The sequence below is a fragment of the Apiospora aurea genome, assembly GCF_038362705.1.
Source record: "Apiospora aurea strain CBS 24483 chromosome Unknown utg000007l_segment0_segment0, whole genome shotgun sequence".
Lineage (NCBI taxonomy): Eukaryota > Fungi > Ascomycota > Sordariomycetes > Amphisphaeriales > Apiosporaceae > Apiospora > Apiospora aurea.
Window position 1 is genome coordinate 259695 of NW_027117394.1, and position 25967 is coordinate 285661.

The window sequence follows — 25967 nt, forward strand, 5'->3', positions numbered from 1 at the left end:
AGCCAGGTGCCACTGCCAGCCAGCCAATAGAGTGGGGAACGTGGCGCCGCTGGCTTGCTGACAACTCACACCTGGAGTGGGCTCTTTCTCGAGTGTACAGCGAAACCTGCTCCTGATCAATCCAACATTGCCATGGCTGGCTGGCTGGCATGTCAGGAGAAGGGGAAAAAAAGAAAACGCAAGGCCTCCAAGCCCTGAAGACTTGGGGACTAGGAAATGAAACTGAATCATTCTCCCTCTGGCCCTCTGCCTCTGGGGTGAGCATCAACATTACTATTGCCCAGTGCTGTGACGTGACAGTAGAAATCAGATGCCTTTAGGGGGCAGGTTGGCAGGCAGCACCAAAGAGAGGGCCAGAGGCTGTCTCTTGCTGTACAGTGCCGCGCGAGAGTGAGACCCAGACGTCTGTCCGCTGCATCACCTTGGCACGTCTTGGAGGGGGGCTAAATTAGTTGTGCAGCAGGCAGGCCATTCACAACTCAGAATCCGAATCAGAATCAGACTCAGAACCAGCCGGCCCCCCCCTGAGGTACAGTATCGAGGTATTGAGAGGTATTGAGGTATTGGCAATTGCGGTATGGAAAGCCTCCCTATTCCTCCGCGCCTTCTGGATGGGGCCATGGTCCGAAATAGCTGCTGTGCAAGTAGCCAAGTACCAAAGTCATGTCCCCACTCGGCAGTGCACGTCCCCCACAATGATCCTCCTTTGGAAACCAGGGGTACAGGACTGAGAGTGGCAGCCTCAGGCACCTACGCTGGCTTACTCGGGAGACAAACGTGTCCTCAAGATAAAGAGAGCTGTTCCCTCCACCCTCCGAGGCGAAATTGGCTCTATGCATCATCGCAATCACGCCCAACGAACACGCTGTCCTCTTCTCCTCTTGCCCTTTCCACACTAATCAATCCTGCTGCCTCGAGGTCCTACGCAACCCTTGACTCACAGCCTTGGCCTTGACTCATGGAGGACCATGCGTCGTCATAGGTAGACGGACTCCTACAGCTGTATTTGTATTGAGGATCTAGGAAGGCACCTCTCTACCCAGCATTACCCACTCCTCTTCTGCGAACCACTTTCCAGCAGCCTCGTCCTGCATCAATCCCGCAGTAGTAGTCTAGTTTAGTGCTGCTTGTCGTCGATTCGATCTACGCAAGCACTACTACACACCTCTCTCAAGTCCTCCACCAAACCACACACACACATCACCATCCAAGATGGAATCGTGGGAGAACCAAACGGCCACCACCGAGGCCGCCTCGGCGCCTCAGGTCAAGTTCGAGAACTCGCCTGCCGAGTCATTCATGTCCACTCCCGGCGGCGAATTCTACCCGCTCTTCAACGACGAGGCCGGCGACCACACTTCCGATCCCACGGAGTCCGTCATGACTCCGCAGTCCATTGCCGACTCCAAGGACGACTCCCCCCACCCCGACGACGAGACGCCAGCGCCCGAGTCGGGTGACAAGAAGCCGACCAAGAAGCGCAAGTCGTGGGGCCAAGTCCTGCCCGAGCCCAAGACAAACCTCCCTCCCAGGTAAGCTGCTGGTGACGAACCACCTTGCGGCGCATCCACACCATGAAACAACAACTAACCCCCCCAACCCAGGAAACGTGCCAAGACAGAAGACGAGAAGGAGCAGCGCAGAGTCGAGCGCGTCCTCCGGAATCGTCGCGCCGCGCAGTCCTCGCGCGAACGTAAGCGACAGGAGGTCGAGGCTTTGGAGAAGCGCAACACGGAGCTCGAGAAGCTCCTCAACGACCAACGGAAACAAAACATGATGTTGATGGACGAGCTCAACAAGTTCCGGCGCGGCTCCTCTCCCATGGCCTCGTGCCACCCGAGCCCCCTGACTCTGTCCACGCCTCTGTTTGGCGGCCCCGAGACCGCCCCCGAGACCAAGTCGGGCACCATGAACGACTTCATCCTCGTTCCCAACCACGAGGACACCATCGACCCGGCCTCCATCTCCCCGGAGCTCACTCCCGTCCCCGACGCCGAGGTAGTAGAAGCCTCGTCCGCCAAGGATGCGCCCGCGACGTCTTCTTCGTCTGCGGCCACGTCCACCGATATGACACAACATCCAGCAGCGATGTTGTGCGACCTGCAGTGTCAGTCGGTGGAGGTGCCGCAAGCGTGGATGGCGGCGCGTCAGAGGTCGCATCCGGCGCTGGCGCTCTACCTTCAGCTCAACCTACTTATGACGGCCTCTTCGGCGATGCTTTCAGCGCTGCGACGGCCTTTGACCTTAATAGCTGGAGCACTGAAGCACAATTTAGCCCTTCAAGCGACCCCCTCAATTTTGAGTACAATCATCTGGATGGTGACGCTCCCGCCGAGCTACCGGAGCTCGACTTTACCCAATTCCTTAGTGACGATGTCAGCGGCGCAGCTTCAGGCGCGATCGGCGGACACCACGTCTCTTCGGTCTCCCACGAGCACGAGCCCTCGTTCGGCCTCGACCTTGAGAATCAAATCTCTTCAGAAGCTTTTAACCAGCAGCCCCATACTGGCGCGTCCTCTTTTGGATGCGACGATGGAGGTCTTGCGGTTGGTATCTGAGGGACGCGATGACCGAGTGGTTTCGGGGCTGGCCGACGGGTCCCCGGGTATCAAGGGAGACCGACAGAGCCGCGGCCCGCTATTGTGGCCAGACGGCGCCAGCTTACCGTCGCGCGAGGTATTGCTCACCCTCATGTGGGCAATCCAAGTCGAGCAACGGAACATGGAGAAGCAGGCAAGAGAGGCGACTATAGTCTCTCTCGAGCCAGCCTCGAACAAAACAAAACTCGGATCATCAGCAAGCGTCCCTCGGGAATGTCCCCAGGATTCCAACCACACGTATGTATTATCGGTGGCGACCAAACGCAAGAGGGGTAGCAAGACTACCAGGGATGTCAACGGCAGCAAGAGACTGAGGTTTCGCTACTAGGCATGGCGAGGAAGATACGTGTGTCATTTTTTCAAAAACTGTCCATTCATGGGGTTTCCGGGTGGAAACAAAAAGGACATGGGTAGCGGGCGTCCGGTTGTTGCATCTCCGCCACACGGTTTGGCGTACTTGAGCTGTAAAACAAACAATGTGACATGAATGAAGACTTTCCAAACAACATGATATCTGGGTCCCATCTTTTCGCCTGTGACATCTTGTGACTTTCATTTCCATGTTTCTGTTTCCAACTTCGATGTTTGGCCTTGAACCTTTGTTGGCCTCGACAAGTCCAGGGGATGAGAAAGCCCTTCTCGCGTCGCCCGGCGCTGTGGCAACTCTGCACTGATCCTTCGGCAAGCCTGCGCATAACCGAATGGAAGTATTGACGGAAGCGGTCCTAGATTTCTCAATCTGGAGTAGGAGCTGTGGCTGCTTACTCGGAAGACACTGCCTGAGCACTCTCACGTAGCATCTGCCGGCTACATCGAGTGTACCTACCTGCTTCATTGGCCAAAATCAACAAAATGATGCCAGTGATCTTATTTTTCCATGTCGATCAATCTGGCTCATGCCTGATTACCCGTACAACTTCTTTATCATTGCCTCCAAACTCTTCTGAGGATGGTCGCGTTGTTCCATATCAGCTTTCGAAGATCTCGTTGCCGAGAGCCTCGTTGCTGATCCTGCTGCTGCCTACCACCCTCCATGATCACCATGCAAGCTGAACCAGTCACAGCGAGACGCGCGAGATGCAGATGCAGATGCAGCATTGCACCGCCCCCAAATCCTCGGGCGTGAAGATTGGGGGGTCTGGGCATCCTTGGTGGCCTCCCCATTCTCTTCTCAGACATCCATCAGAATTGCAGTTTCCTTTCTTCGTTGACACTGTCGTCCTGCTGTGTTTCCTACGCAATTGACACCTTACCCTGCGGCCACTTTGCGATGCAATATTGAGACTGTGACACTCTTTTCACTTGTCACGATTGCCTCTCAGTGGGCCGTGGCATTCTGGCATGATCAGCTGCCTCGATCAAGTATCCCCGCATCTCACCCAAAGTTTTGCTGCTCCCGGTGTCGATCCAGGCTGTATCACGAATTGATGGCATCCAACTACAGCAGACCTCACTGATTAAACTACATATTGTCGTTACCACCTTCAAGATGGATGCAATTGGGAAGGTCACAGCCTCAATCGCCTCCGCCACGCAGGAGACCACCCTTACCCTTGCCAATGCCAACTTTGACATGTCTCTCCTCCGTATTGAGGCCCCTCCCGAGTACAAGCTTCTCGGATCTGCTCTGGCAAAAAGCAAGCGCAACGTCGCTGAAGATGGACCGGCCCACGTCACGGCACGGCGCCTCGGGTCACTCTTTCGAAGCATCCTCCCAGAAACACCGGTATGGCCCATACAGCTATCATCTACACAATCCAGTTTGCCTTCGGGATTCCTTGCTGATCAGGCCTTGGCAGAATCTGATCAAAGCCTATGGGACACGAGCATCAGAGATCGCGCAGTCGCCCGTTGTCAACCCGAAGGGCACAGATGCGGATGGCCCATTCAAGGACTATGTCGGAGTCGATGGGACATCCATCTGGGCTGCTGCTACGTCTGGTTCCGCTGCTATCGGTATGTCACACTGTCAGCCAAATCCGCAATTGCCCATGACCGATACATCTTCATGGTGGATAGAAACTGACTTGTGGTAGCGGCCCATCTGCTTGCCTGCATCATTGCTACGTGCTGGACCGCCGATGAGGCCACAGCCATTTGGATGGAGCTTGTCACCGAACGGAAAAAAAGGATCCAGACCAAGGCAGCGACTGCTGAATACTTTGATCTTTCTGAGACCCTGTCGTCTAAGCTGGAACTTGATCAGGACCAGCTTGCTAGTTGGGATGCCAGTGCAAGGTCCTGGATCCGAGCAGCAAACGACTCTGCTGTGATCAGTGGCCGACAGAAGACTGTTAGATCCATACTGGATCACATCAACACAACTGTTCGTAACAAGCAAGATCTATATACGAGCGTCACAGAAGCCTGGAAGTTGTCCTTGGAAACAATGGAAAAGATCATCACGGGGTCCAGCTACAGCATCGAAGACGGTTCAGTGGTGGTAGCCTTGGTTTCCTGGCACCTCTATCCGGACCTTATCGTCCTTGGCTCCCAGGCTGAAGACTACTTCCAGAACGATGAGCTTGTAGAGCCAGGGGGCTGTGTCACTGTCGGGTTGAGGTCCCACAGTCTCTCGCTGGCAGAGAAATCCGGCGTACATTGGTCACTGTCGCTTGCCCATCTTCGATATTATGGTGCCTTGAAGACAACTTCGAGATCTCTCACAAACACCCCATCTGGGAATGAAAGGTTTACTCGCGAGGAATTCACTCTGATCTTTGTCGGCGTCATCATTGCGAGATGGCGGGATGAGGCGGATGTATCAGTTGAAGACGTCGTGTCGTTCATGCGCCTTCTCATTTCCAAACTCTTCGAACTCTTCCAAGCTGAGCACCCTGAGCAACTGGGCTCATGGACTAAAGCCTGTGTTGCAGCACTGGATGACTATGAGGCGGATGACGAACACGTGAAAGGCCTGTCGAAGAAATTCCTCAACCTCGGATTGCGAAACCAGTCATTGTTCAATCCAATTTCCTCGCGAAACTCCCCTCCACCACCCAGCTCGCCGACCCGAACTTGCTTTTCCCTCCTCGGCCTCGACAGCATATATTTTGCCAAGGTTCTGAAAACGAAGGAAGACCAACAACGCTTTTTCATGGCTACAATGAAACGACTTACACGCACATCTGCAGAGCGATACCGACCAACACGCAAAATGCTGATTCTATTGGAAAGAAGGGTTGGAACCAAGCCCAGGAAACTCTTCATCGTCACCAGATCGGAACTAAAGGACCTGAATACAGTCCACCCATCTCAAGGTCCCGTGATCAAATGCGAGCAGGGCGAGTACTATATTGCAGATGTTAAAGACTCCGTCAAATATGACAGAATCAACAACGAACACTTGTGGTCAAACCCCCGCGGCCAGTCCAGCGGTACGTGAAACGACATTTCCCCCGAGAAGGCGCCGCCTCACCAACAAAAGAACAAACAGCGCTTCGTCTCCACAAAGTAGTGGCCACGTCTCATTTCGTCCTACTGGAAACAGGCCACGAATGGAAGGCTCAGACTCTTCTTGATACGACGCCGGTACAAAACCGCCAAGAGATCGATGAATACCTGCGCCATGCTCAGCTTGCTAAATATGAGCTCCTTAATCTTATTGGCAAGCAAGCTATCGGCAGGGCTTTGAGGTTGCTTTCGAGACTGTGGGATATGTATGACCATCTTCCCGGCTCCACGATATGTCCAAGCATTCTGGAATGCAATCTGAATACCCTGTCATACAACCTCGATGGTCTCACGTTCAATCCGTATCGACTGGGATCGATGTTGAACTCCAGAGATGTGGCCAATCTTTTGAAGCGCAAAATACTATCGCACACGTCGCATCGTGGCTGTGCTTTCAAGCTCCTGGTCACATTCGACGCTGGTGTTGATATACACAATGTCCTTTTTGCAGGTCCCTCTGCACATAATTGGCATAACCTGGTTGCCGTTTCAACCGATGACTCTTTATATATCAACCCTGCTTCCCTGGGAAACATGTCGCCCTACCACACAACCTCACTCGAGTTGCGCCGAGTACGTGGAAATGTTGGCAGGCCTGGTGTAAGCCTCATAGGGTGGTTTACTTCTGGTCTGGAAACAGAATGGCGCCAGCCTAGGATGGACATGTGGCGCGTCGTCAATCACAACCCATTCCAGGGAAAGCTCGAGGATGCCTTCAACAGTACTTCGTTGCACCTGAACATCACTGGCTGGTCCCGGGAGTTTGACTTTGGCGGCAACAACTGCGTCCCGAACGGCGTGTTCATGGAGGCCATTGTGTCGGCGCATGACCAGGGCACGTGGCTTGGGGATATCAACATCCTATTTCGAGAGTCTCCACTGATGTGCGTTGTTCGCCAAAGGAAGGAGTGCAGAAACGACACGCAACTAATAGAGACCATGCCGCCGGAGGATCTGGTTGTTGTCGAGAATTGGGAGGAGTTGCTTACTCCCCATCCAGTCCAACCATCGGTGGTGATGTGTCACGGAAACTGGCAGGCCCGGATTACCGCAGCTGCTTTGAGCGTGAAGAAGGGGTATCGGACCCTTCTTTTTGACGGGCACGGCTGTTGGAGATGCGCATTCAGTCACCTCCGTTTGATGAAACTCAAAGAAGTTAAAAGTCGGCGAGAACAAAAAGCCGCACAGAGGCGCATGGTTGGTGGCCCAGGTAGTGACGACGACATGAGCTCCTCCGACTCTAGTGAAGGGGAAGAAGAAGAGAAAGAAGGAACCAGTGCTCCGAATCCTAAGCCATATGAGCAAAGTACAAACGGCGGCGGCGGAGCGGCCAACGACGAGAACCCGAAAACGCCAGAAAAGGGGGAGGACGATGCAACTTTGGTGGGTCGGGACGACTCCCAGAACAACCTGGCGGATAGTCTCGCCAGGAGTACGATCAACGAACTTGAACATGACTCGGATTTGGATACCGCGAGTACTTCGGACTACGAGGACACGGAGGATTCGGACGAGGATGAGGATGAGAAGTTACAGGGGGAATTGGAAGGTGAACTGAAAGGTCTCCCTTATGTTCCAACCGTTTTCATTCTTTAGTTTTGATTGCAAATGTCTTCAGGCTGCCGTTTCCTGATTTCATACATTTTACTTGGCTGTCTTGCGATATTCTTTTTTACGGCTGTGGTCGGTCTCGAATTTGGATATCTGCACTCTGTCTCTATTTATAAACACATTCATGTCCAAGCTCTTTTCTCTACATGTCTTCTGGTTGGTTGTGCAGCCTCAAGCAACCGGGCGATCTTGATTCCATGCTGCCGAATGCTTCGGTCCTCATCGGTTGAGCCCCTTTCAATGGTGTTCAGTTACATTACAAAGCCAAGAGAGTATGACCGTTAGCCCTTCTTCCGCCGAGAACCCATTGGGTTTCGGCAGTGTTTTAATGCATGCCTCCATGATCTTACTCTTGCGGTACAGCCCATCGTGCCTCCTTTTCATCAAGCCCTAGAGGCCTGTGTATTGTAAGAAGACTCGGTAGGGACTACAAAGAACCGAGTTCTCCTGGCCAACAATGAACCTGGCACTTCGCGAATCAGTACGGATGCTATCCGGAAGAAACAAAAGACGTTGCTGTCAAAGAAAGGATGTGACGGCCAATGCCCCAACTGGAGTCCAGACAAAGAGGCCTCGGCCCCTTATATAGAAGCTGTTCCCAATTCGAGTGGACGCTCCATGAGTATATAGATGGGTAATCGATGTCAGTCTCGTGAAACTAAAATTAGAATCTGTATCCCATTTTCAGACATTCGTTTTTTGCCCTATACACACACGTGTACACACTCTTTTGTACAAAAAGAAGAGAAAACAAGGGGAAAAAAAAAAAAAAACAAGATGCCTATGCTTTACTGTAAATTCTGCCAGCGCGGCTGCGATGCCATGTGTTTCGACAGCCACCGGAGCAGGTACTACTGCCACGACAGCCGCTGCCCCGGCTCCGAGCCCCGCGGTAGCGACCGCGGCCGCAGCAGCAGCACTCTCCGCCCCGAATTGTCCCGGTCCAGCAGCAAGCGCCACGGCGGCGGCCCCAGCCGCAGCAGCAGCGTCCGCCGCACCCCGATCGCGAACGCCGCGAATCCATCTCGCGCTCCGCGACGCCCGTGAACGGCGGGAGCGGGAGCGGCATGTGCCACAGCCGCGACGCCCGCACGGGCGAGCGGTTCAGCTACCCGCGCAACCCGCACGAGGACCGCGACCACATGCGCATCTGCGCCAAGTACCCGTCGCCCAAGCGCGGGTGCCGGTACGGGTACGACGGCGACGGCAACGTGGTGAGCTTCAGCGTCAGCCGCGAGGCGGATGACTACTGCGATCCGGCGGGTATCGATTACCGCCGCGAGCAGCGGCCGGAACGGCCGCCTTCGAGGTCGGGGTCGTACCGGGCAGGGGGGTGGGGTGATGCGGGGATTCCCAGGCGGAGTTACAGTACGCGTGGACGGGATTACGAGGAGAGGGGAAGTGGGGGGGTTGGGGAGGAGTTACAGCACGCGCGGTGACGCGCGTCCTCGCGATATTGACTCAGGAAGGGAGGGATTGGGAAGAAGGCCCAGCATGAGTAGTCGCCGGTACCCGTCCTCCCGTGACGAGTACGCGTATGCTGCTGGCGGCGGTGGCCATAGCTACGATTCGTCGCGGCCGCGGTACCCGCCCGGGTATATGAACCAGCATTATGGAGGCGGGAGCTGGACTGGGGGATACGGGCCCACCGGCGCCCCCATGGGGTCGTCGCCCCGGCCGGGAGCTGCGGCGGAGGAGCCGAAGCGCAAGATTGTGAAGCCGGAGGATGTGGATTGGGAGATTGAGACGGTGGTGGACTAGTTAGAGGCGGGATATAAATAAATAGGAAATGGATAGGGAATGGATGGCCTGTAGAGTTGTGTTGAATAAACTATATCATCATACCAAGAGCGTTAATTGGGCCAGCTGTGGTTGTCATTCGTGCCTAAAGGGGGCGTTGTGAACACACCCAGAAAGGGGTTCGCGCCAGCAGCGCCAAGGTGACACAAGAAGCGAGACCACTGTCGTAGATAGGCAGCGCCAACCAATGACGGACTCGCAGCTTGGGGTAACGCGGGAAGCTAGGATGCAGATAAGCAACGGCCGATGACCGTCCACAGAGACCCGGCATTTCCCTTGAAACTTGCCTGCCCGTAACGCCATCACCAAAGAAACCAGATCTCAAGCTGGTCCTCCGCGAATCGCCACCATGCTTAGACGGATATCCTGGCATCTAATTCTGACACTAACATCTTCAACATGCGGCCAACTGCTTGAGTCAGACGCGCCGTACTTTCCTCTTCGGGAACATGCAGACTCCGCGCAGCTCTTCCCGATGCCGCAATGCGGCGGTTTCCAGCTCGAGGAGGCCACGATTGATCAGATGCAAGCAGCCATGGGCAACGGGACTCTGACCTCGGTGCAACTGGTAACATGCTACATGATGCGAACGCATCAGACCCAAGAATATGCCAAGTAATGACATCTCCCCACATTGCATCTACCCCTGTCCGCCATGCAGGGGCGCCGGCTAACCGATGGCACCAGCTCCCTGCTCCAGCTCAACCCCGACGCCCTCGCCATCGCCGCGGCCCGGGACGCAGAGCGCCAAGCCGGGCAGGTCAGGGGGCCGCTCCACGGCATTCCCTTCACCGTCAAGGACAACATCGCCAGCAAAGACAAGCTGGAGACGACGGCGGGCAGCTGGGCCCTGCTGGGCAGCGTGGTCCCGCGCGACGCCCACGCGGTTGCCCGGCTCCGCGACGCCGGCGCCGTCCTGTTTGGCAAGGCGACGCTGTCCGAGTGGGCCGACATGCGCAGCAACAACTACTCGGAGGGCTACTCGGCCCGGGGCGGGCAGGCGAGGAGCGCGTACAACCTCACGGTGAACCCGGGCGGGAGCAGCTCCGGGAGCGCGATCGGGGTGGCTATTAATGCGGTTGCGTTTTCTATTGGGACGGAGACGGACGGCAGCAGTAAGAAAGGGTGTATTGCACAGTTCTTTTACGACACTGACTGACATTGTGCAGTCATCAACCCGGCAGAGCGGAATGCCATTGTTGGCTTCAAACCTACCGTGGGACTCACCTCCAGAGCTGGGTACGACCACCTGCAGACCTTCCATGTGACACGACCTTATTAACGTGATGATGGCAGGGTCATCCCCGAGAGCGAGCACCAAGATTCCGTCGGGACGTTCGGGCGGACAGTGCGCGACGCCGTGTACGCGCTCGATGCCATCTACGGAGAAGATGCCCGAGACAACTACACCCTTGCCCAAAGCGGAAAGACGCCGCCGAAGGGAGGCTATGCCCAGTTCCTGGCCCAGAGCGACGCCCTAAAAGACGCCACTTTCGGCCTCCCCTGGCACAGCTTCTGGGTCCACGCGGACGAGGAGCAGCAGACGGCCCTGAGGTCCCTGCTGTCTCTGATCGAGTCCGCGGGCGCCACCATCGTCAATGGCACGGAAGTAGCCGGCTACGAGACGCTCGTGAGCCCCGGCGGGTGGGACTGGGACTACGGCAGCGCCCGCGGGTTCCCCAACGAGAGCGAGTACACCGTGGTCAAGGTGGACTTTTACAACAACATCCAGGCGTACCTCGCCGAGCTCAACAACACGGCCATCCGGTCGCTCGAGGACGTCGTGCAGTACAACTACGCCAACGACGGCAGCGAGGGCGGCAGGCCGTGGCCCGCGGGCGGCCACCCGGCCTTCTACTCGGGCCAGGACGGCTTCCTGGCCTCGCTGGCGACGCGGGGCGTCAAGGACGAGACGTACTGGCAGGCGCTCGCGTTCACTCAGTCGACGACGCGGGCGGGCATCGACACCGCGCTGACATGTCGAGGAGGAGGAGGACAAAGACAGAGGCTCTCGGGCCTCCTGGTCCCGCCCGACGTCGGGCAGACCTACCAGATCGCGGCGCAGGCGGGCTATCCCATGCTGACGATCCCTGCGGGCGTGCGCTCCCCCTCCTCCTCCTCCTCCAGCGGCGGCGGCGGCGGCGGTGGTGGGATGCCCTTTGGCCTGGCCCTGATGCAGACGGCGTGGGGGAGGCGGAACTGGTGCGGTGGGCGAGCGCGATCGAGGACCTGCAGCTGACAAAGTCGGATATTGCCCACAAGAGGACGTTGCCGAGATGGCACGGATATCTGGAGAGAAATATACCGGTGCTTTGAACTTTGAGCCGCCGAGGGAAAGAAAGAAAGAGAGCTCGTGAGCGAAGTTGCAACATACCTGGACCTGGTCAACCACATGCCCGTCCAGGGTCGTCGGCCTGGCTCGATCGGAACTTTTGGACCGCAGGAGAGCGTGGGCGGGCAAGGAATGAAAGGTCCAAGCACCTTTCAGCCGTTGCCGCTAAAGGATTGAAGGGTTAGGTTGAATTGGCCTGAAGTATGTAGTAATAATCTCAACCCCCTATATGTGAAGTCTGGTATACCTCATCTCAGCTGGGAAACGGCCTGGGATTCGGTCTGGCGTGCCCACTCTCTTGCCCACGACGATCCACTCCCACCGGCTTGCGGGCAGGGTGGCCTCATGCAAAGGCATATTTTTCCTTCATTCCTTTTGGCCTCTTGCGTCACGAACGGTCGCAAATCTTGACGATTCGTCTGCAGTTCAATCCTATATCTGAATCACCGTCCCGAAGCTGCTGCATTACCACGCTGCGAACGAGTCACGATTATAGATAGATAGGAAGGGTAGGATGGCCTCGTCCGGATCGAGGTGCCTCTCTCTTCTTTAATGGGATCGATCGCCAGGAGAAGCGCGAGGATTCTCCGATCGCCTATAGAGTGTCATATATCTCCTGAGTAATGATGCCGGCCGGGTTTCACGTATGTGCCATTGGTGCGACAACGATACGCGCCGACGTGCGCGCATGCCAGGTTCGCGAGGCAGGTTTGCGTGCATGCGTACGTAACATCGCCCAGGAGGTAAGCGTAAGCCGCTTGGTTTTTTTGTTTTTTGGGGTCTTTATTTTTCTGCTGTGCCGCGCGAGTGCCGGTGCCTGTGACGCAACGGTAGCGAAAAAGAGAGATCGACAGCCAACGCGCGCTCGCTCTCGTTCGCTCGCTTCAGCTCAGGCCCCATGTCGAACCAGGAACCAGGGCCGGGACGGAGATACGGAGATACGGGGGTAGATGGACGGGGTTGGGCACCAACTCGTACGAATCCTCTCGAGGATGTCTGTCGCAACGAATGAATGGCTGAATGACTGGTTCAGTCGACCACTAAAATAAGATCGATTCGGCCCTCTTTCGCAAAAAAAAAAAAAAAAAAAAAAGCAGTACAGGTCGATTGGCAGGAAGTAGGGCTGAGCACGTCAATTCTCTAACGGAGATGGATGTGTGCAGCCCGGCGGCGCGGTTGATTAGTTGATTAGGTACCTAATTAGTTCCTCGCATGCGCGTGTACCCGGTGTTTGCATTTATCGTGCCTGTATTTTGATCATCGCCATTTCATTCCGGAAGGTTCCGTGCGAGACGAGCCACGAGGCCGCTTTGACTCGTCCATTTCTATGGACGTGTTTACTTTTTGTCAGCCAGCTTAACTTTTTTCGATGCACGCACCTCTTCAGCCGGCTTATTCGAATCTTATTCGAAATAAGAATCAACGTTTCGGGAGATCGAGCGTACGTTAAGGGCCGAGCGTGAGCAATGCCACACTCACCAATTTTAACGCACGCCGGTTCGAGGACCGAGCGTGAGCAATGCCACACAGCACCCTTTATAAGCTACAGCACCCTTTACAGGCTACAGCACCCCTTTACAGCACCCTTTACAGCGCCCCCTCTACGCCCTGTAAGGCACTCGAAAAGCTGGATAAGCCGGACTAAGGTCGGCTGATGCTGCTGATCGAAAAAAAGCTGAGTAGGTCGATAGGATTGGTCGGTTGATGAGACGAGACGAAAAAGACGAGATGACGGTCAGCCGGCTTTTTTACTCTTTCAGCCAAGGGGTCGAAGTAAACACACTGCTGAACTGTTGGCTGATATGTAGAAAAAGGGGGCCGTCACCGGACATATGCTCCTAGCCCCTTTAAGGGGACGTGCGCGGCAGAAAGTTAAGCTGGCTGACAAAAAGTAAACACGTCCTATATAGCGTCGTATCGTGCCATGCAATCAATCAAGGCGCGGCAAGGACTGCACATGGCGAATGCGACGGGAAATAGTCCTGGCGCTCCCTACGTATAAGATCGATGCGACGGTGTTTTGTCCATCATGCCGCGCCGGTTGTTCGTTCATTACGGAAGATGCCGCTTTGATGTCTGTTTGGGTCTGTGATCCCATTCCAAGAGTAACGTCGTTAGATTGGTGAGAGTCCTGACTTCATCTTCCCGTCCCGAGGGAGGCCAGCGCCAGGATGGTGTCGTGCATGGTGATGGCACATGGTTGGGAAGGGAATGTGCGAGAGGCTGAGAGGCTGCCAGGGTTATGGAGGTTCAGGTTCCTCGCCGGGAGTTGGCAACCCGTACAGTTATCACGGCCGCCCCCTGCCGATAGCAGCGGCGCGGATGCATTTGCTGGATCTCATGTGACCTATCTCCTGCTTTTACTTATTTTCACCATATCGCAACGCATCTCACTGATAAGCGAGAGGCATGCCGCCTTCTTCCGGATCGGTAGATCTGTTGCTGCTGCACTAGAGGCCGCACTAGGAGAATTGATTGATTAGTTCAGGCTGACTCGTACAAGATGCACCAAGAAACAAAAGCTTCCCAGGCCCGACTGCCGCGACACTGGCTTCTCCGCGGCCTGCCTCTCGGTGCGGTGCAGTGCTCGAGGTCCATTGTTAATAATTGCGTGTCCCACGAGATTCGAGTCTTCGAAAAGCAGGAAAGAAAGAAAAACCACTGCACTGCGGATAATAGAAGACCAACCTATGGGTCCACGGACCTTGGCAAAAAAAAAAAAGATTTAGGGGCCCCGACCAAGTCGTCGTAGCTGGTTGGGCTAATTAATCATCGTCCGACAAATCAAATCACGATACACCGGCGGCGCAACGGCTTTTCCCTTTCACTTCCACGCCACTGTTCGCTCTTTCCAACTCGTTCTGGGGGAGGTCTCTGCCCTTTTTGGTCACTCTCTTTGGACCTTCAGTGCTGAGTGCCTCGTGTCTGCATGGTAACGGAACGAGTTCTGACTACAACTTCGGTGGTGGGTTTTGCCCCTTGGCGGTCGGTAACAGTCGAAATGGAGCCCTTTTCCCCTGCTGCCCCCTGGAGAAGAAAGCTTGAACGGAATGTTCCGTGCATTGCCAGGAGTTCCAAAGCCATACCACCAAAAACACGCATCGGCCTGACGGATAAGAGCATTACGCAACGAGCCAGCAAGCATAGATTTTGACGGTTGCATTCACTCTTGCCGCGGCGTGAAATGAACTGAACCAAAGGGGAGATCTACAGAGCAGTTTGATACGAACCATCCATTATAGCGCTCCCGTCGTTTGTTTCACGCCTGCGTACGTACACAGCAACGAAGTGACAGGGCAGTGACGCGGCAGCTAGGTAGAGGCGTGACTAATCAAGCACTGGCACGACACTCGTCGGTCGCACCTTAGCGCGCTCGGAGAATGGATGAGAAGAGGGTGGTCGAGATTGGCGATCCCCTAGCCGCGGCGGGGAATAAAAAGGCACACGCAGGCACGCCTTGTTTTGTCGCTTAGCACTATGTATGTACCCTCACGACAGTCGCTGACACTGGCATGCGGCATGCCCTTTTTTTTTGGCCGGGTTAGCGCGACGACCAAGATGCCCGTTCTGGAATAATTCGGTGTAGGCAGGTGTGCGTGCTACGGCTAGTGTGGCCAGGGGACTTTACTCACGTAATTGGAACGGGGAGAGGAGTCCCAACGGCGCAAGCAGCTTCCTTGCCACGTTCCCTGCTAGCACGCCGACCAAGTGCTTAGCCGTTCCCATTTTGGCTGCAACGTCAACCCAGCCAGGACCAGGACAGCACGGTGATCAGTGCTCGCCTCATTACCCTATGCCGCCCGTTCGGCGCCGGTTGGCCGAAGTGCCAAGGGCCCCCCTTCAAGGTCCCAAGGTGAGGAGCCCGCCCTTGTCCCTCTTTCCGGCTCCATAAATAAGGACATTGAAACAACCTATGCAGTGATGGACAGGAAGAGAGCCCCCGAGAAGCGTGCGGCGTGTGCTTGTCGAGCTGTCAAGGTCCAGGTCAAGGGGGAGGGAGAGTGGCCCTGCAGATGGGGAGGTCAATGCAAGGCCGCACCACCCCCGATCGTGGCCGCTGGCGGCATCAGGCGTCCGCCCGTGTGTTTGACTGGGAAGGGGGGGTTTTGGTGAGATCGATCATTGATGGACGGACACCAACGGGGATCTTCTTCTTCTTTCCCAGTGAAATAGAGTTCAGTCGCCCAGATCGTCGTGCGGGAACCATTACGTTTATTTTATTTCCCTTCCGGCGACCTCGATCGAACCTTGATTTTTTATTTATTTTTTATCATTTATCTGATTGTAGGACGAGATACGTACGATATCTACGCATAGTCCAACCACAGAAATCGAGACGAGCGATGGTGTAGCCACGAGCCACGAAATCCGCCTCCCGCCTCTGAGAGTGTCGTGACCGACCAGCAAGGAACCGCAACAGCAAACAGCAACTTTGCCCAAGGAGGACAACCACCACCGCATCGCCGCCCGCCGAGCGCGCGCGCCGTCGACGACAGACGACGGAACTTGATTCTGGATTGGGGGAAAAGGAAGGATTCTTTATTAATTGTCCCGAGTTCGACACTCGGCTGGCATTCATTCATTCACCATGGCGGACACCCAGAGTTTGATCGGCCTGATCGGCTTCTACGACAACCTGGACGAGCCCATGCCCGTGTCCAACTACCCGGAGACCATCATCGCACTGGCTGTGACTTTCTTGGTACGGATCTTGCCGCCCTCGATCACCACCGCCGCCGCCATCGGGCAGTTTAGTGGTGATGTTTTTCAAAACGGGATGCAGAAAGCAGAGGCTGACTGACTTTTTCTATTTTTTTCCGAACGATAGACAATCACGTGGGGATGCGTGTGTTTCCGGCTCTACACGCGGTTCTTCATCATGTACTCGCCCGGATGGGACGATCTGTTTGTGGCGTTGGTCCTGCTTTCCGGCACGGTGGGATCGATATGCGAATGTATTGGTGAGTTAGTCTTCAGCAGCAGCAGCCCCCGGATGCATCATCATGACCGGGCTTCGGGATCCGTCATGTGGTGAAACACGGCAGGTCATGGACTGACAACGGGGATATAGCAACCAACCACGGCATGGGAACACACTTTATCCAGATGGAAGCGGGGGAAATGGCGACATACCTGAAGGTAAGTACCGAGGAGAAGAACAAAGAGGAAAACCACCAGCAGCCAGCAACAGTGCTAACCCGAAAACCAGTACTTCTACGTCTCCAACACGACGTACTGCATGTCGACGGCCTTGGTCAAGCTGTCGCTGCTGTTCCAGTACCTGCGCATCTACCGGGAGGGCAAGATGCGGACGGCGTGCATCGTCGTCATGGTCATCACGGCGCTCTGGGGCGCCGCTTATACTTTTATGGCCGTCGTGCCCTGCTTCCCCATCCAAAAGTACTGGACCCTGACGCTGCCGGGCAAGTGCTACGGGTTCGGGTCCCTGAACCCGCCCGTCTTCTACGCCATGTACGCCTCGTCGGCGGCCATGAACATGACGCTCGACCTCGTCGTGCTCGCGCTGCCGGTCCCGTTCTACTTTGACAAGAACACGCCCGTCAAGTCCAAGCTCGGGCTGGTCGGGCTGTTCTGCATGGGTATTATGTAAGCACCTCTTCTTTTCTTCCTTCTCCGAGACGAATACCCCCCAGCTGACACCCCCAGCATCAACTTCATCTCCATCTGGCGGGTGGCGTCCATGGTGGAGCACCGGGCGGCGACGTTCCCGACCTTCGACCCGACGTGGTACGGGCCGATCAGCATCGAGCTGGCGACGCTCGAGGTCAACTTCGCGTCCATCTGCGCGTCGATCCCGGTCTTCTGGCCGGTGCTGACGGCGCGGCTCGACAAGGTGTTTGTGACGCGCGAGATCAAGATTGAGCGGATCCACCGGTTCGAGACGGTCGACGAGGACGCCGAGCTCAATGGCAAGTACCTCGGCGACAACGGCGTGGAGCTGCAGCCGAGCCAGCGGACGCGCAGCAACAGCGGCAACGACAACAGCATCGACGGCGGGATAATAGGGGTAGGCGGGGGGAGGGGGGCGGGGGGGGGACTGCACCCGCACAGCCGGGGCGCGAGCGAGTCGAGCCTCAGCCGGACGCGCAGCGCGAACCAGTACGGCGGCAACAGCTCGCACTACATGGACGAGTACGTGGCGGCGCAGGTGGACCCGCTGAGCTCGATGGGCAAGGTCGAGCTGGAGATCTCGGCGCAGCCCGTGTCGCGCAAGGTGTCGCGCGAGATGTCGCGCAAGAACTCGCGGGCGCAGATGCTCAAGAAGCACCGGGACCGGGACGGGTCCGTGTAGGGAAAAGGGGACTGTATAAATAACATCAACCAACATTCACACATCGCAGCATTTTGGAATTGAACAAAGGATTAAGTAATTACACCATATTGATCTTAGGCGCATACGTTGGGAAGTGAAGTCGATTTTGAGTTAGGGGTTCGTCTAGCTAGGGACTTGGGACTTGGGACTTGGGATGAGATAAAAGTGCGGGCATGCCATCGGATCTTTCCTCTGTTTTAATTGGGATGAACTTGGGATCCCCCTCAAAAAAAAAAAAAAAAAAAAAAAAAAAAACCGAGATGAAGTAGAATGCATCGCTGTTCAGGAGATTTGGAAAGTCGATCAATTTCGGGCATTCCAACAAGTTTTCAGCTGGGAGTGGTTTTTGAGCGCTGGTGGTTTGGCCCCAATCCAAAGAGGGCGGCCGACCGTCTGTCACAGCGCGACCTTACGCTGCAGGCAGCGGGCGCTGCTTAGCGAGCACTGACTGGCAAACAACGACATTGTCGCGGTCGCATGCAAGACGCCCCTCAGAGGAACCCTCAGCTTGCCCGATGATGGAAATCATTGCCAAATAGGAACCCTCTGATTTCGAGGAGCCGGGCTCCGTCGCAGTAGCCTGTGTCGATTGCGGTCGTTTCAATGGGCGCCATTGGGGACCGAGCAGGAGGAACAAGTCCTTTGGGTTTTGCCGGAGCCATCAATCGGCGTCGATGATGTCATCGTGATGATCCCAGCACCGCGTCTCCTCGTCACACAGGAAACCTTGACGTAGGCTTGCTGTGACCAACAAGATCGTCACCCAATCATTGTCAATTGCTCTTCGTTTTAAACGATTCAGAAGTTCGTCTCGCCTGTCTAGAACACTGCATATCCAATCCCCAGGCAGTATCAGCGTTCAAACACCCGCACAGGTACGTCTCAGACTCGCAGGCGCACGACTACACACACCTACCGAAACCGACCATCGATACGTGTCGCCCAACATCGACACCATGTCGACCAACAGCACCCCCTTCGCGGCCCTGCGCCGGGACCCCCGCCACGCCGAGTTCGCCCGCCTGGCCGACGAGCACATGCAGCACGACCTCGAGGAGTCGGACCGCGACTGCCTCAAGAAGGCCGCCGGGCGCGTCAGCGTCCCCGCCACCCTCGGCACTCTCCTGGGGCTGGGCCTGGGCGTCTACGCCGCCGTGCGCCTGCGGAGGGCCCGCGCCGACGTGTTTCGGGCGTTCCGCGCGGCGGAGCGGCCGACGCACGTCGTCTTTGCTGGGGGGCAGGACAGGTGAGACTTTTCCTTTTCGTTCCCCTCTGCACGCACCCTTTCCTTTGCCATGGATGGAATGGTATGGGTAACTGACGGCGTCACGGCGAACAGAACCCGTCCCCGACATCACGCCCTTCATCCAGCCCAGCCGCCTTGGCGACATCGCGACCTACTTCTTCTTCGGCCTGGGCGGCACCATCCTCGGCGGCGAGCTGGGCTTCATGCTGGGCAGCTGGTCGGCGGCGCGCCTCATCTCGCGCGACCCCGCCCGCAGGGGCCGCGTCGAGAGCGCGTACCGCAAGTTCCGCGCCGACGTGCTGAGGCGGGAGGCGAAGCAGCTCGAGGCGGGTGCGCGGGTGTTTTAGAGGACTCACGCTTGGCTCAAAAAAGAAGGAGGGATTATGATAATTAATGATATCAAATATGTAATGACGAGACAGTTGGCGAATTGACTGCTCAACTTGACGACTGTTGCACTGGGTTCGGAATGTGGTGCAGTAGTGTCTGTCACCTTTGTCTGCACGTGTACGGAGACTTGATGTGCTAGCCCGGTGGGTGGGAACAGCTAACAAGCACTCTCGGGAATAGGAGTCAGGCAATGGCACAATGTCGTACTGCAAGTCCACCGAGGACTTCGATGACAGCCCGCTTGCCCATTGAAACGATAGCTGACGGCAGGATGGCCATGCGCCGAGCGACCCCGCAGTCTTGAGCCTCAGCGCGATGCATGGCGACGGGACTCTACATACATGGTGACCCATCGGGCAGCCGGGATATTTCTATCCCCCGATCGATCGGCCAGTTCAACTGCCGGGGGGCACTGCAACTCCATGACAAGACGAACCTGAAGACCCTCGGAGCGGGGACACGATGCTACTTCTCCCCGGTTCTTTCATGCGCGGTGCGGCCGCATCTACATATGTAACAGATTCTGCACTTCTCTCGGCATTGTGAATGGAAATGCGGGATGGTGGGTAGGCAAATGGGGTGTGGGTGTGATAGAGATATCTACCCAGATCTTGGTGTTGGTTCATCTACCTGTGATGTCTACCCCGCATGCCGCCTTGGTATGCTGTGTGACAGCCACCCTTGCCTGTTGCATCATGGCTGTTCGCTGTGATAGGCCAAAGCGGCCAGCGAATGCATAGGCCAAGAGCTTTCGTGCCGTGGCTGAACTGATACGCGCAGGAAGAAGCAAGCAAGCAAGCAAGCAAGCAAGCAAGAAGGGAGGGAAGGAAGGAAGGGAGGGAGGTAGGGAGGGAGGATGGCCATGTCTCAGATTCCGTCCGGTCCTTCCTGCACGAGGACTAACCATCGAGTAAACTGCTGCTCGCGAACGACTCCAGTGCCCGTGAACCACCTGAGCATACAGAAACCAAAACGACGCGCGATGGCGAAGCCAAGCAACTCGGCAACCGTGGCAGAGCCGCTCTCATCCTTGCCCTGGCTCGCGCGACAGCCCCAGTCCTCCATCTACAACGTGTGCTACCTGGCGACCCTCCTGCTGGTGCGTGTGCCCTACTGGATCCTCAAGTGGACCCTCTTCAAGAGCCTCCGGCCGGCGCCGACATGGAGCCTGCGGCAGAGCCTGATGGTGACGCTCATCAAGGCCTCCATCCACGGCGCCTCCGTCCAGGAGACGCCGACGCCGCTGAGCTTGGAGCCGGGCAAGGAGAAGGAGCAGTTCCTCGTCGCCCGGCCGGCGTCTGAGGCCGACTACGTCGGGCCGCTGAGGAGCGACGCCGTGGCGCCGGCGCCGGTGGGCATCACCTGCTTCACGCACAAGCCCGACACCACCACTACGGGCAAGCAGAAGTCGTCATCGTCATCGTCGATGGTGATGCTGCACGTCCACGGCGGCGCCTTCGTTATCGGCGACGGCCGCATCGACCAGATGGGCTACGGCGCCTCCATGCTGCTCCGCCACGCCGGCGTCCGCCGCGTCTACTCGGTGCAGTACCGCCTCGCCTGCCGGCCCGATCCCGTGCCGTTCCCCGGCGCGCTGCAGGACGTGCTGACGAGCTACCTGTACCTGGTGCGCGAGCTGGGCGTATCCGCCAAGAACGTCGTCGTGTCGGGCGACAGCGCGGGCGGCAACCTGGTCATCGGCTTACTGCGCTACCTCGCCGAGCACCCCCGGTTGCTGGCAAGATCCCCCTCCCGCACAGCGCCGTCCTCTTCTCGCCCTGGGTCGCGCCCGCGCAGTGCCTCGGCCCGGACGCGGTCGTCACGTCGAACCCGCACTACGGCACCGACATCCTGGCGCCCGCGTTCCTGCGCTGGGGCGCGGCGGCCTACTCGCGCCTCGGGCCGGCGTCGGACCCGTACATCTCGCCGCTGGGACACCCGTTCGTGACGCCGGTGCCGCTGTTTGTGAACGTCGGGGGCGCGGAGGTGCTCGAGGTGGAGGGGTGCGGTGGGTACGGGAGATGCGGGAGGCCACTGCCGCCGGTGGGAAGGGGAACGACGTCGAGCTCAACTGCGAGGAGGGGGCGCCGCACGATACGCTGCTGGTGGGGAACAACTTGGGGTGGGATGAGAGTGTGCGCGAGGTGACGGGCAAGATTGGGGAGTTCATCCGGAGGAAGACGCTGGCTTCCGGATGAAGTGGGTTTGCTGCCGGTTCCCTTCGATGGTTTGTGATGTCGTTGGGTCATGTTCTTTCTTGATGGTGCCTCCTGACCTGTTGCTCTAGGCCAATAGTTTGTCCCCGTTATCCCTACAAGGCAGTAATTAGACACGTATGGCTATTCTGAAGTGCCGGCATTTATCTTTTCATAGGGAATTGTGCTTCTTCCCGATCCGGGTAGTGCTTACTGCTTGGCACGGGGCAAGTTTGACAAACATTGAAGTTCCCCAATGCCTCCGCAAACCCGACCCGAGGGGGCGGCAACGGTGGCGTGATGCTGAACGTATGCTTAGCATGATGCGGGCTGTTTGCTTGGTATAACCCTATGTAGGGCCCGTACGCGGCACTGACCAGACGTACCAAGAGAGACTCCGGTACGATTACGTGTTAGTGGGTTGGTATTACATAGGAACACCTTGTTTTGATGATGATCCAATCAATGGTCGCGCGGTTTCCTGTGCCGCTCAGTTGGTTTTCACCAAACAAGCATTGTAACGTTCTTATCTTGTCCCAATGAGAAGCTATTCATGGCTGCGGTGATGAATATGTTATTTCCAACGGCAAACATCATACGATGAGGTCGGTACGGCTTTTAGCAAACATTGCCTGCCTGTGTGAACTTGCCACATTGGCTATCGCCGACGAGTTCCAAGTGACATTCCTTGTGAAGGAGCGCTATCCTTGCTGTACCGCAGTCCCGTTGCTGGGAATTCTTTCCAATTATTGCGCCAAATAGTTTGATATTGGCTTTTCCCGCACCATGGATCTTGGGACCCAGTTGCCCATCGCTTAGGGAAAGGGCACCACAATATTTGCGGAGTGAGCCCCCCCCAGAAGCGGGGAAAGAAGGATGTGCCGATCAGCGAATCACGGAGCGTCCCCGACCTCCCCGGACTCTCCAAGGGGCCCAGAGGGGCGCAGAATGTCGATGATGCTGTCTCGCAGAGTTAGGGAGGAGCCCGGAACAGCATGCCCTTGGCAAACAAGTCCCATAAGGCAAATAATTCTTACCAGGAAAACTCGTCCGGCCCCTCGTCCCATGCCGCACACAAAGGGTGCAATCATCGTCAGAGGAATGGCCTTCATTGGCAGAGCTTGTCCCGAAACGGCAAGTAATTAAGCAATAGTTGTAGGGGGCGGTGGTGGGGGCCCTGTGATATGTACGTGCGGGCACCAGCTGGGAGGCATCGACCCGAAGACTACGCGAGCGTGGACCGAGGCGCAAGAGGAGGGGAAAAAGCAAACATGATGGGCAGCCCTGGGTTCCATGATGTGGCCAGATCGGCAAAGCTGCTGTCCATGGTGGGTAGCATTTGATGATGTGATTACCCATACGGCGGATACGCATGAGCTCTCATAAATAAAGGGCTCCCTCCTTCCTGCGTCGATTCCCATCGTTGGGTGTGATCCTGATCTGCTCAAGAGCTCCGTCCGAAACCATCAGGGGCGGCACGACTGAGACACGCATCGACTATCGAAACTTATCTACCAGCGGGGTAGCGCAGATACAGAGAACGACAGCCCTGATTCCAATTTCAACTGCGACGGCTACGCGGGAGATCTTCTGGCCGCTCGAACTGCACCCGGCCATATTCAAGATGGGGATTAGCATTGAGAAAAAGACGCCGACCGAGCTCGACTACGATGTAATTGCCGTCGGTAAGTTACACTGCATCTCCTGTGCTCCGACGGTGGTCTTGCGGCAACATGTGATGGGACGTATCGGGGCTTTTCCCGAAGAAGTGTTAAGGTCCTTGACGGTTCACTTTGGCTGATGCACTGATGCTGCAGGCGCCGGCATTTCGGGCATCAACTGCGCCTACAGGCTACAGACCGAGACCCCGGACGCCAAGATCGCCGTGTTCGAGGCCCGGGGCGACGTCGGCGGCACGTGGGACCTGTTCAAGTACCCCGGCGTCCGCTCCGACTCGGACCTGTTTACCTATGGCTTCGCGTGGGAGCCGTGGCCGTCCTCGACGCCCATCGCCGAGGGCCACCTGATCGTCTCGTACATGAAGGACTGCATCCACAAGTACGGCCTGGGCAAGTACCTCCACTTCCGCCACAAGGTGCTCTCGCTCGACTGGTCGTCCAAGACCCAGTCCTGGACCGTCGAGATGGAGCATGAGGGCCAAACCAAGCGTCTGACCGCGCGCTTCGTGGTCCTGGGCTCGGGCTACTACGACTACCACGAGCCCCTGAAGGCGGAGGTGCCGGGGCTCGAGAACTTCCAAGGAAAAGTGATCCACCCGCAGTTCTGGCCCGAGGACTACGACTACGCCGACAAGAACATGGTCGTCATCGGCAGCGGCGCGACCGCCATCACGCTGATCCCGAACTTGGCGAAAAAGGCGCGGCACGTCACCATGCTGCAGCGCAGTCCCTCGTACGTGGTCTCGATCCCCAACGTGGGCCGGCCGAAGACGTGGGCCGAGACGCTGCTGCCGCGCCACGCCGCGGCCGTGTGGCAGCGCTGGTGGTTCATGACGTTCCAGTGGTTCATGGTGCTCATGTGCCGGCACTTCCCCAACTTCGCCACGAAGGAGTTCACCAAGCTCGTGGTCAAGAGCCTGCCCGAGGGGTTTTCTCATGATCCCCACTTCAAGCCCAGCTACGTCCCCTGGCAGCAGCGCGTCTGTCTGACGCCCGACGGGGACCTGCAGAAGGCTCTCGGCGGGCCCAAGCCCAAGTGCGAGGTCATCACGGCGACGATCCGGACTGTGACCGAACGCGGGATCGAGCTCGAAGGGCTCCGCGGCCGCAGCGCCCCCAACGGCGGCAACAACAGTGCCAAAGACGGCGGCGGCGCTGCCAATCCCGACCAGACCACCACCACCACCACCCTCGACGACGTCGACGTCATCGTCACGGCGACGGGCCTGCGCATGGACTTCATGGGCGGCATCCCCGTCCGCGTCGACGGCGGCGCGCCCATCGACTGGTCGACGCGCCGCTGCTGGCACAGCGCCATGCTGTCCGACGTGCCGAACCTCTTCTTCATGATCGGCTACGTCGACAACTCGTGGACGCCGGGGGCCGACGCGACGGCCTGGATCCTGACGCGGGTGTACCGGCACATGCAAGCGAGCAAAGTCACGTCCGCGACGCCGCGCGTGGGCGCGCGGGACGCGGCGCGGATGCAGGACCGGCGGTTCTGGAATCTGACGTCGAACTATCGCGAGGCTGCGGATAGTAGGCTGCCGCGGTATGGGGACGTGGCGCCCTGGAAGCCAAGGGAGGCGCCGCCGCGGGATTTGGTTTATGCTATGTGGGGGGATGTGACGAAGGGGTTGCACTTTGGGGTGGCTTAAACGGTCTTCAGGGGTTAGATCTCCCGGAGCATGAAACGCTCTTGAATGATCTGTTCATAACACAGTGACAACCGAGTTCCTTTGCCGACAGTTGGACTTAGGTGACGTGGCTCGATTGATGATGAAACCGCTGGCCCTAATAATTGGCGAAGATATCAATCCGGCCGGCCGCACGATTCATAGGTTCGCGTTATTGCGAAAGCCAATGGGGCCCATCTTGAGATATCTGTCTCTTTCGCCTCTCATGATAAATGGAAATATATAAGGCTTTGAAATAAGAGAATTGAAATATCCTTGTCCTCTTTATTCTTCGGAACACCGGCTAATTAAGCCAGAAATTATCTCCATTGCTTTGAGTGTCCCGAGGTCGTCCCACCTCCACCAACCACTATCCGAAGCCCAATGCCACCCTCCAACGCCTTCCTGGTGAGCTGTTTTATTAAACAGCAGTTAAAGGTTCTCCCGGATTTTGCGTGCGAATTGCAGTTCAAAATCCGTACGCATGCCATGGTCCAGCATCAGTTGAATCAATTGTGAGATCTCTGAGGGACTTCGCCCCATATTGTCAGGGCTCAACAAACCCTTATACCAAAACCTTGCGGGTGTAATCCATGGGGAACTTGCAGGACTTCTAAAAGGGTGCCTCTTGTCCCTATCAATGTGCAACCC

General features: G+C 56.9%; 9 protein-coding genes across 9 annotated transcripts; all 9 read left to right on the top strand.

Moving 5' to 3' along the window:
• Positions 1 to 1212: 1212 nt before the first annotated feature.
• On the top strand, positions 1213 to 2928 carry PG986_010397 (transcriptional activator hac1; the record flags this gene model as incomplete). Its single annotated transcript, XM_066846619.1, has 2 exons — positions 1213 to 1532; positions 1605 to 2928. The coding sequence occupies 2 exons, from the start codon at positions 1213 to 1215 to the stop codon at positions 2926 to 2928; spliced, it is 1644 nt and encodes a 547-aa protein (XP_066696110.1).
• A 1161-nt stretch (positions 2929 to 4089) lies between these two features.
• On the top strand, positions 4090 to 7649 carry PG986_010398 (uncharacterized protein; the record flags this gene model as incomplete). The annotated part of the gene is made up of 4 exons (XM_066846620.1): positions 4090 to 4326; positions 4400 to 4556; positions 4637 to 5977; positions 6091 to 7649. The coding sequence occupies 4 exons, from the start codon at positions 4090 to 4092 to the stop codon at positions 7647 to 7649; spliced, it is 3294 nt and encodes a 1097-aa protein (XP_066696111.1).
• A 792-nt stretch (positions 7650 to 8441) lies between these two features.
• Positions 8442 to 8711, top strand: PG986_010399 (uncharacterized protein; the record flags this gene model as incomplete). The annotated part of the gene is made up of 1 exon (XM_066846621.1): positions 8442 to 8711. One exon carries the CDS (start codon positions 8442 to 8444, stop codon positions 8709 to 8711), a length of 270 nt encoding a protein of 89 aa, XP_066696112.1.
• A 20-nt stretch (positions 8712 to 8731) lies between these two features.
• On the top strand, positions 8732 to 9425 carry PG986_010400 (uncharacterized protein; the record flags this gene model as incomplete). The annotated part of the gene is made up of 2 exons (XM_066846622.1): positions 8732 to 9032; positions 9130 to 9425. 2 exons carry the CDS (start codon positions 8732 to 8734, stop codon positions 9423 to 9425), a joined length of 597 nt encoding a protein of 198 aa, XP_066696113.1.
• A 388-nt stretch (positions 9426 to 9813) lies between these two features.
• PG986_010401 (uncharacterized protein) lies at positions 9814 to 11703 on the top strand (the record flags this gene model as incomplete). Its single annotated transcript, XM_066846623.1, has 4 exons — positions 9814 to 10079; positions 10152 to 10579; positions 10634 to 10703; positions 10761 to 11703. 4 exons carry the CDS (start codon positions 9814 to 9816, stop codon positions 11701 to 11703), a joined length of 1707 nt encoding a protein of 568 aa, XP_066696114.1.
• Positions 11704 to 16384: 4681 nt separating this feature from the next.
• PG986_010402 (uncharacterized protein) lies at positions 16385 to 18109 on the top strand (the record flags this gene model as incomplete). The annotated part of the gene is made up of 5 exons (XM_066846624.1): positions 16385 to 16498; positions 16625 to 16757; positions 16868 to 16935; positions 17006 to 17403; positions 17464 to 18109. 5 exons carry the CDS (start codon positions 16385 to 16387, stop codon positions 18107 to 18109), a joined length of 1359 nt encoding a protein of 452 aa, XP_066696115.1.
• A 977-nt stretch (positions 18110 to 19086) lies between these two features.
• On the top strand, positions 19087 to 19723 carry PG986_010403 (uncharacterized protein; the record flags this gene model as incomplete). Its single annotated transcript, XM_066846625.1, has 2 exons — positions 19087 to 19376; positions 19507 to 19723. The coding sequence occupies 2 exons, from the start codon at positions 19087 to 19089 to the stop codon at positions 19721 to 19723; spliced, it is 507 nt and encodes a 168-aa protein (XP_066696116.1).
• A 1025-nt stretch (positions 19724 to 20748) lies between these two features.
• PG986_010404 (uncharacterized protein) lies at positions 20749 to 21964 on the top strand (the record flags this gene model as incomplete). Its single annotated transcript, XM_066846626.1, has 3 exons — positions 20749 to 21459; positions 21510 to 21778; positions 21901 to 21964. The coding sequence occupies 3 exons, from the start codon at positions 20749 to 20751 to the stop codon at positions 21962 to 21964; spliced, it is 1044 nt and encodes a 347-aa protein (XP_066696117.1).
• A 1621-nt stretch (positions 21965 to 23585) lies between these two features.
• PG986_010405 (FAD/NAD(P)-binding domain-containing protein) lies at positions 23586 to 25298 on the top strand (the record flags this gene model as incomplete). The annotated part of the gene is made up of 2 exons (XM_066846627.1): positions 23586 to 23646; positions 23779 to 25298. 2 exons carry the CDS (start codon positions 23586 to 23588, stop codon positions 25296 to 25298), a joined length of 1581 nt encoding a protein of 526 aa, XP_066696118.1.
• Between the last annotated feature and the right edge of the window lie 669 nt (positions 25299 to 25967).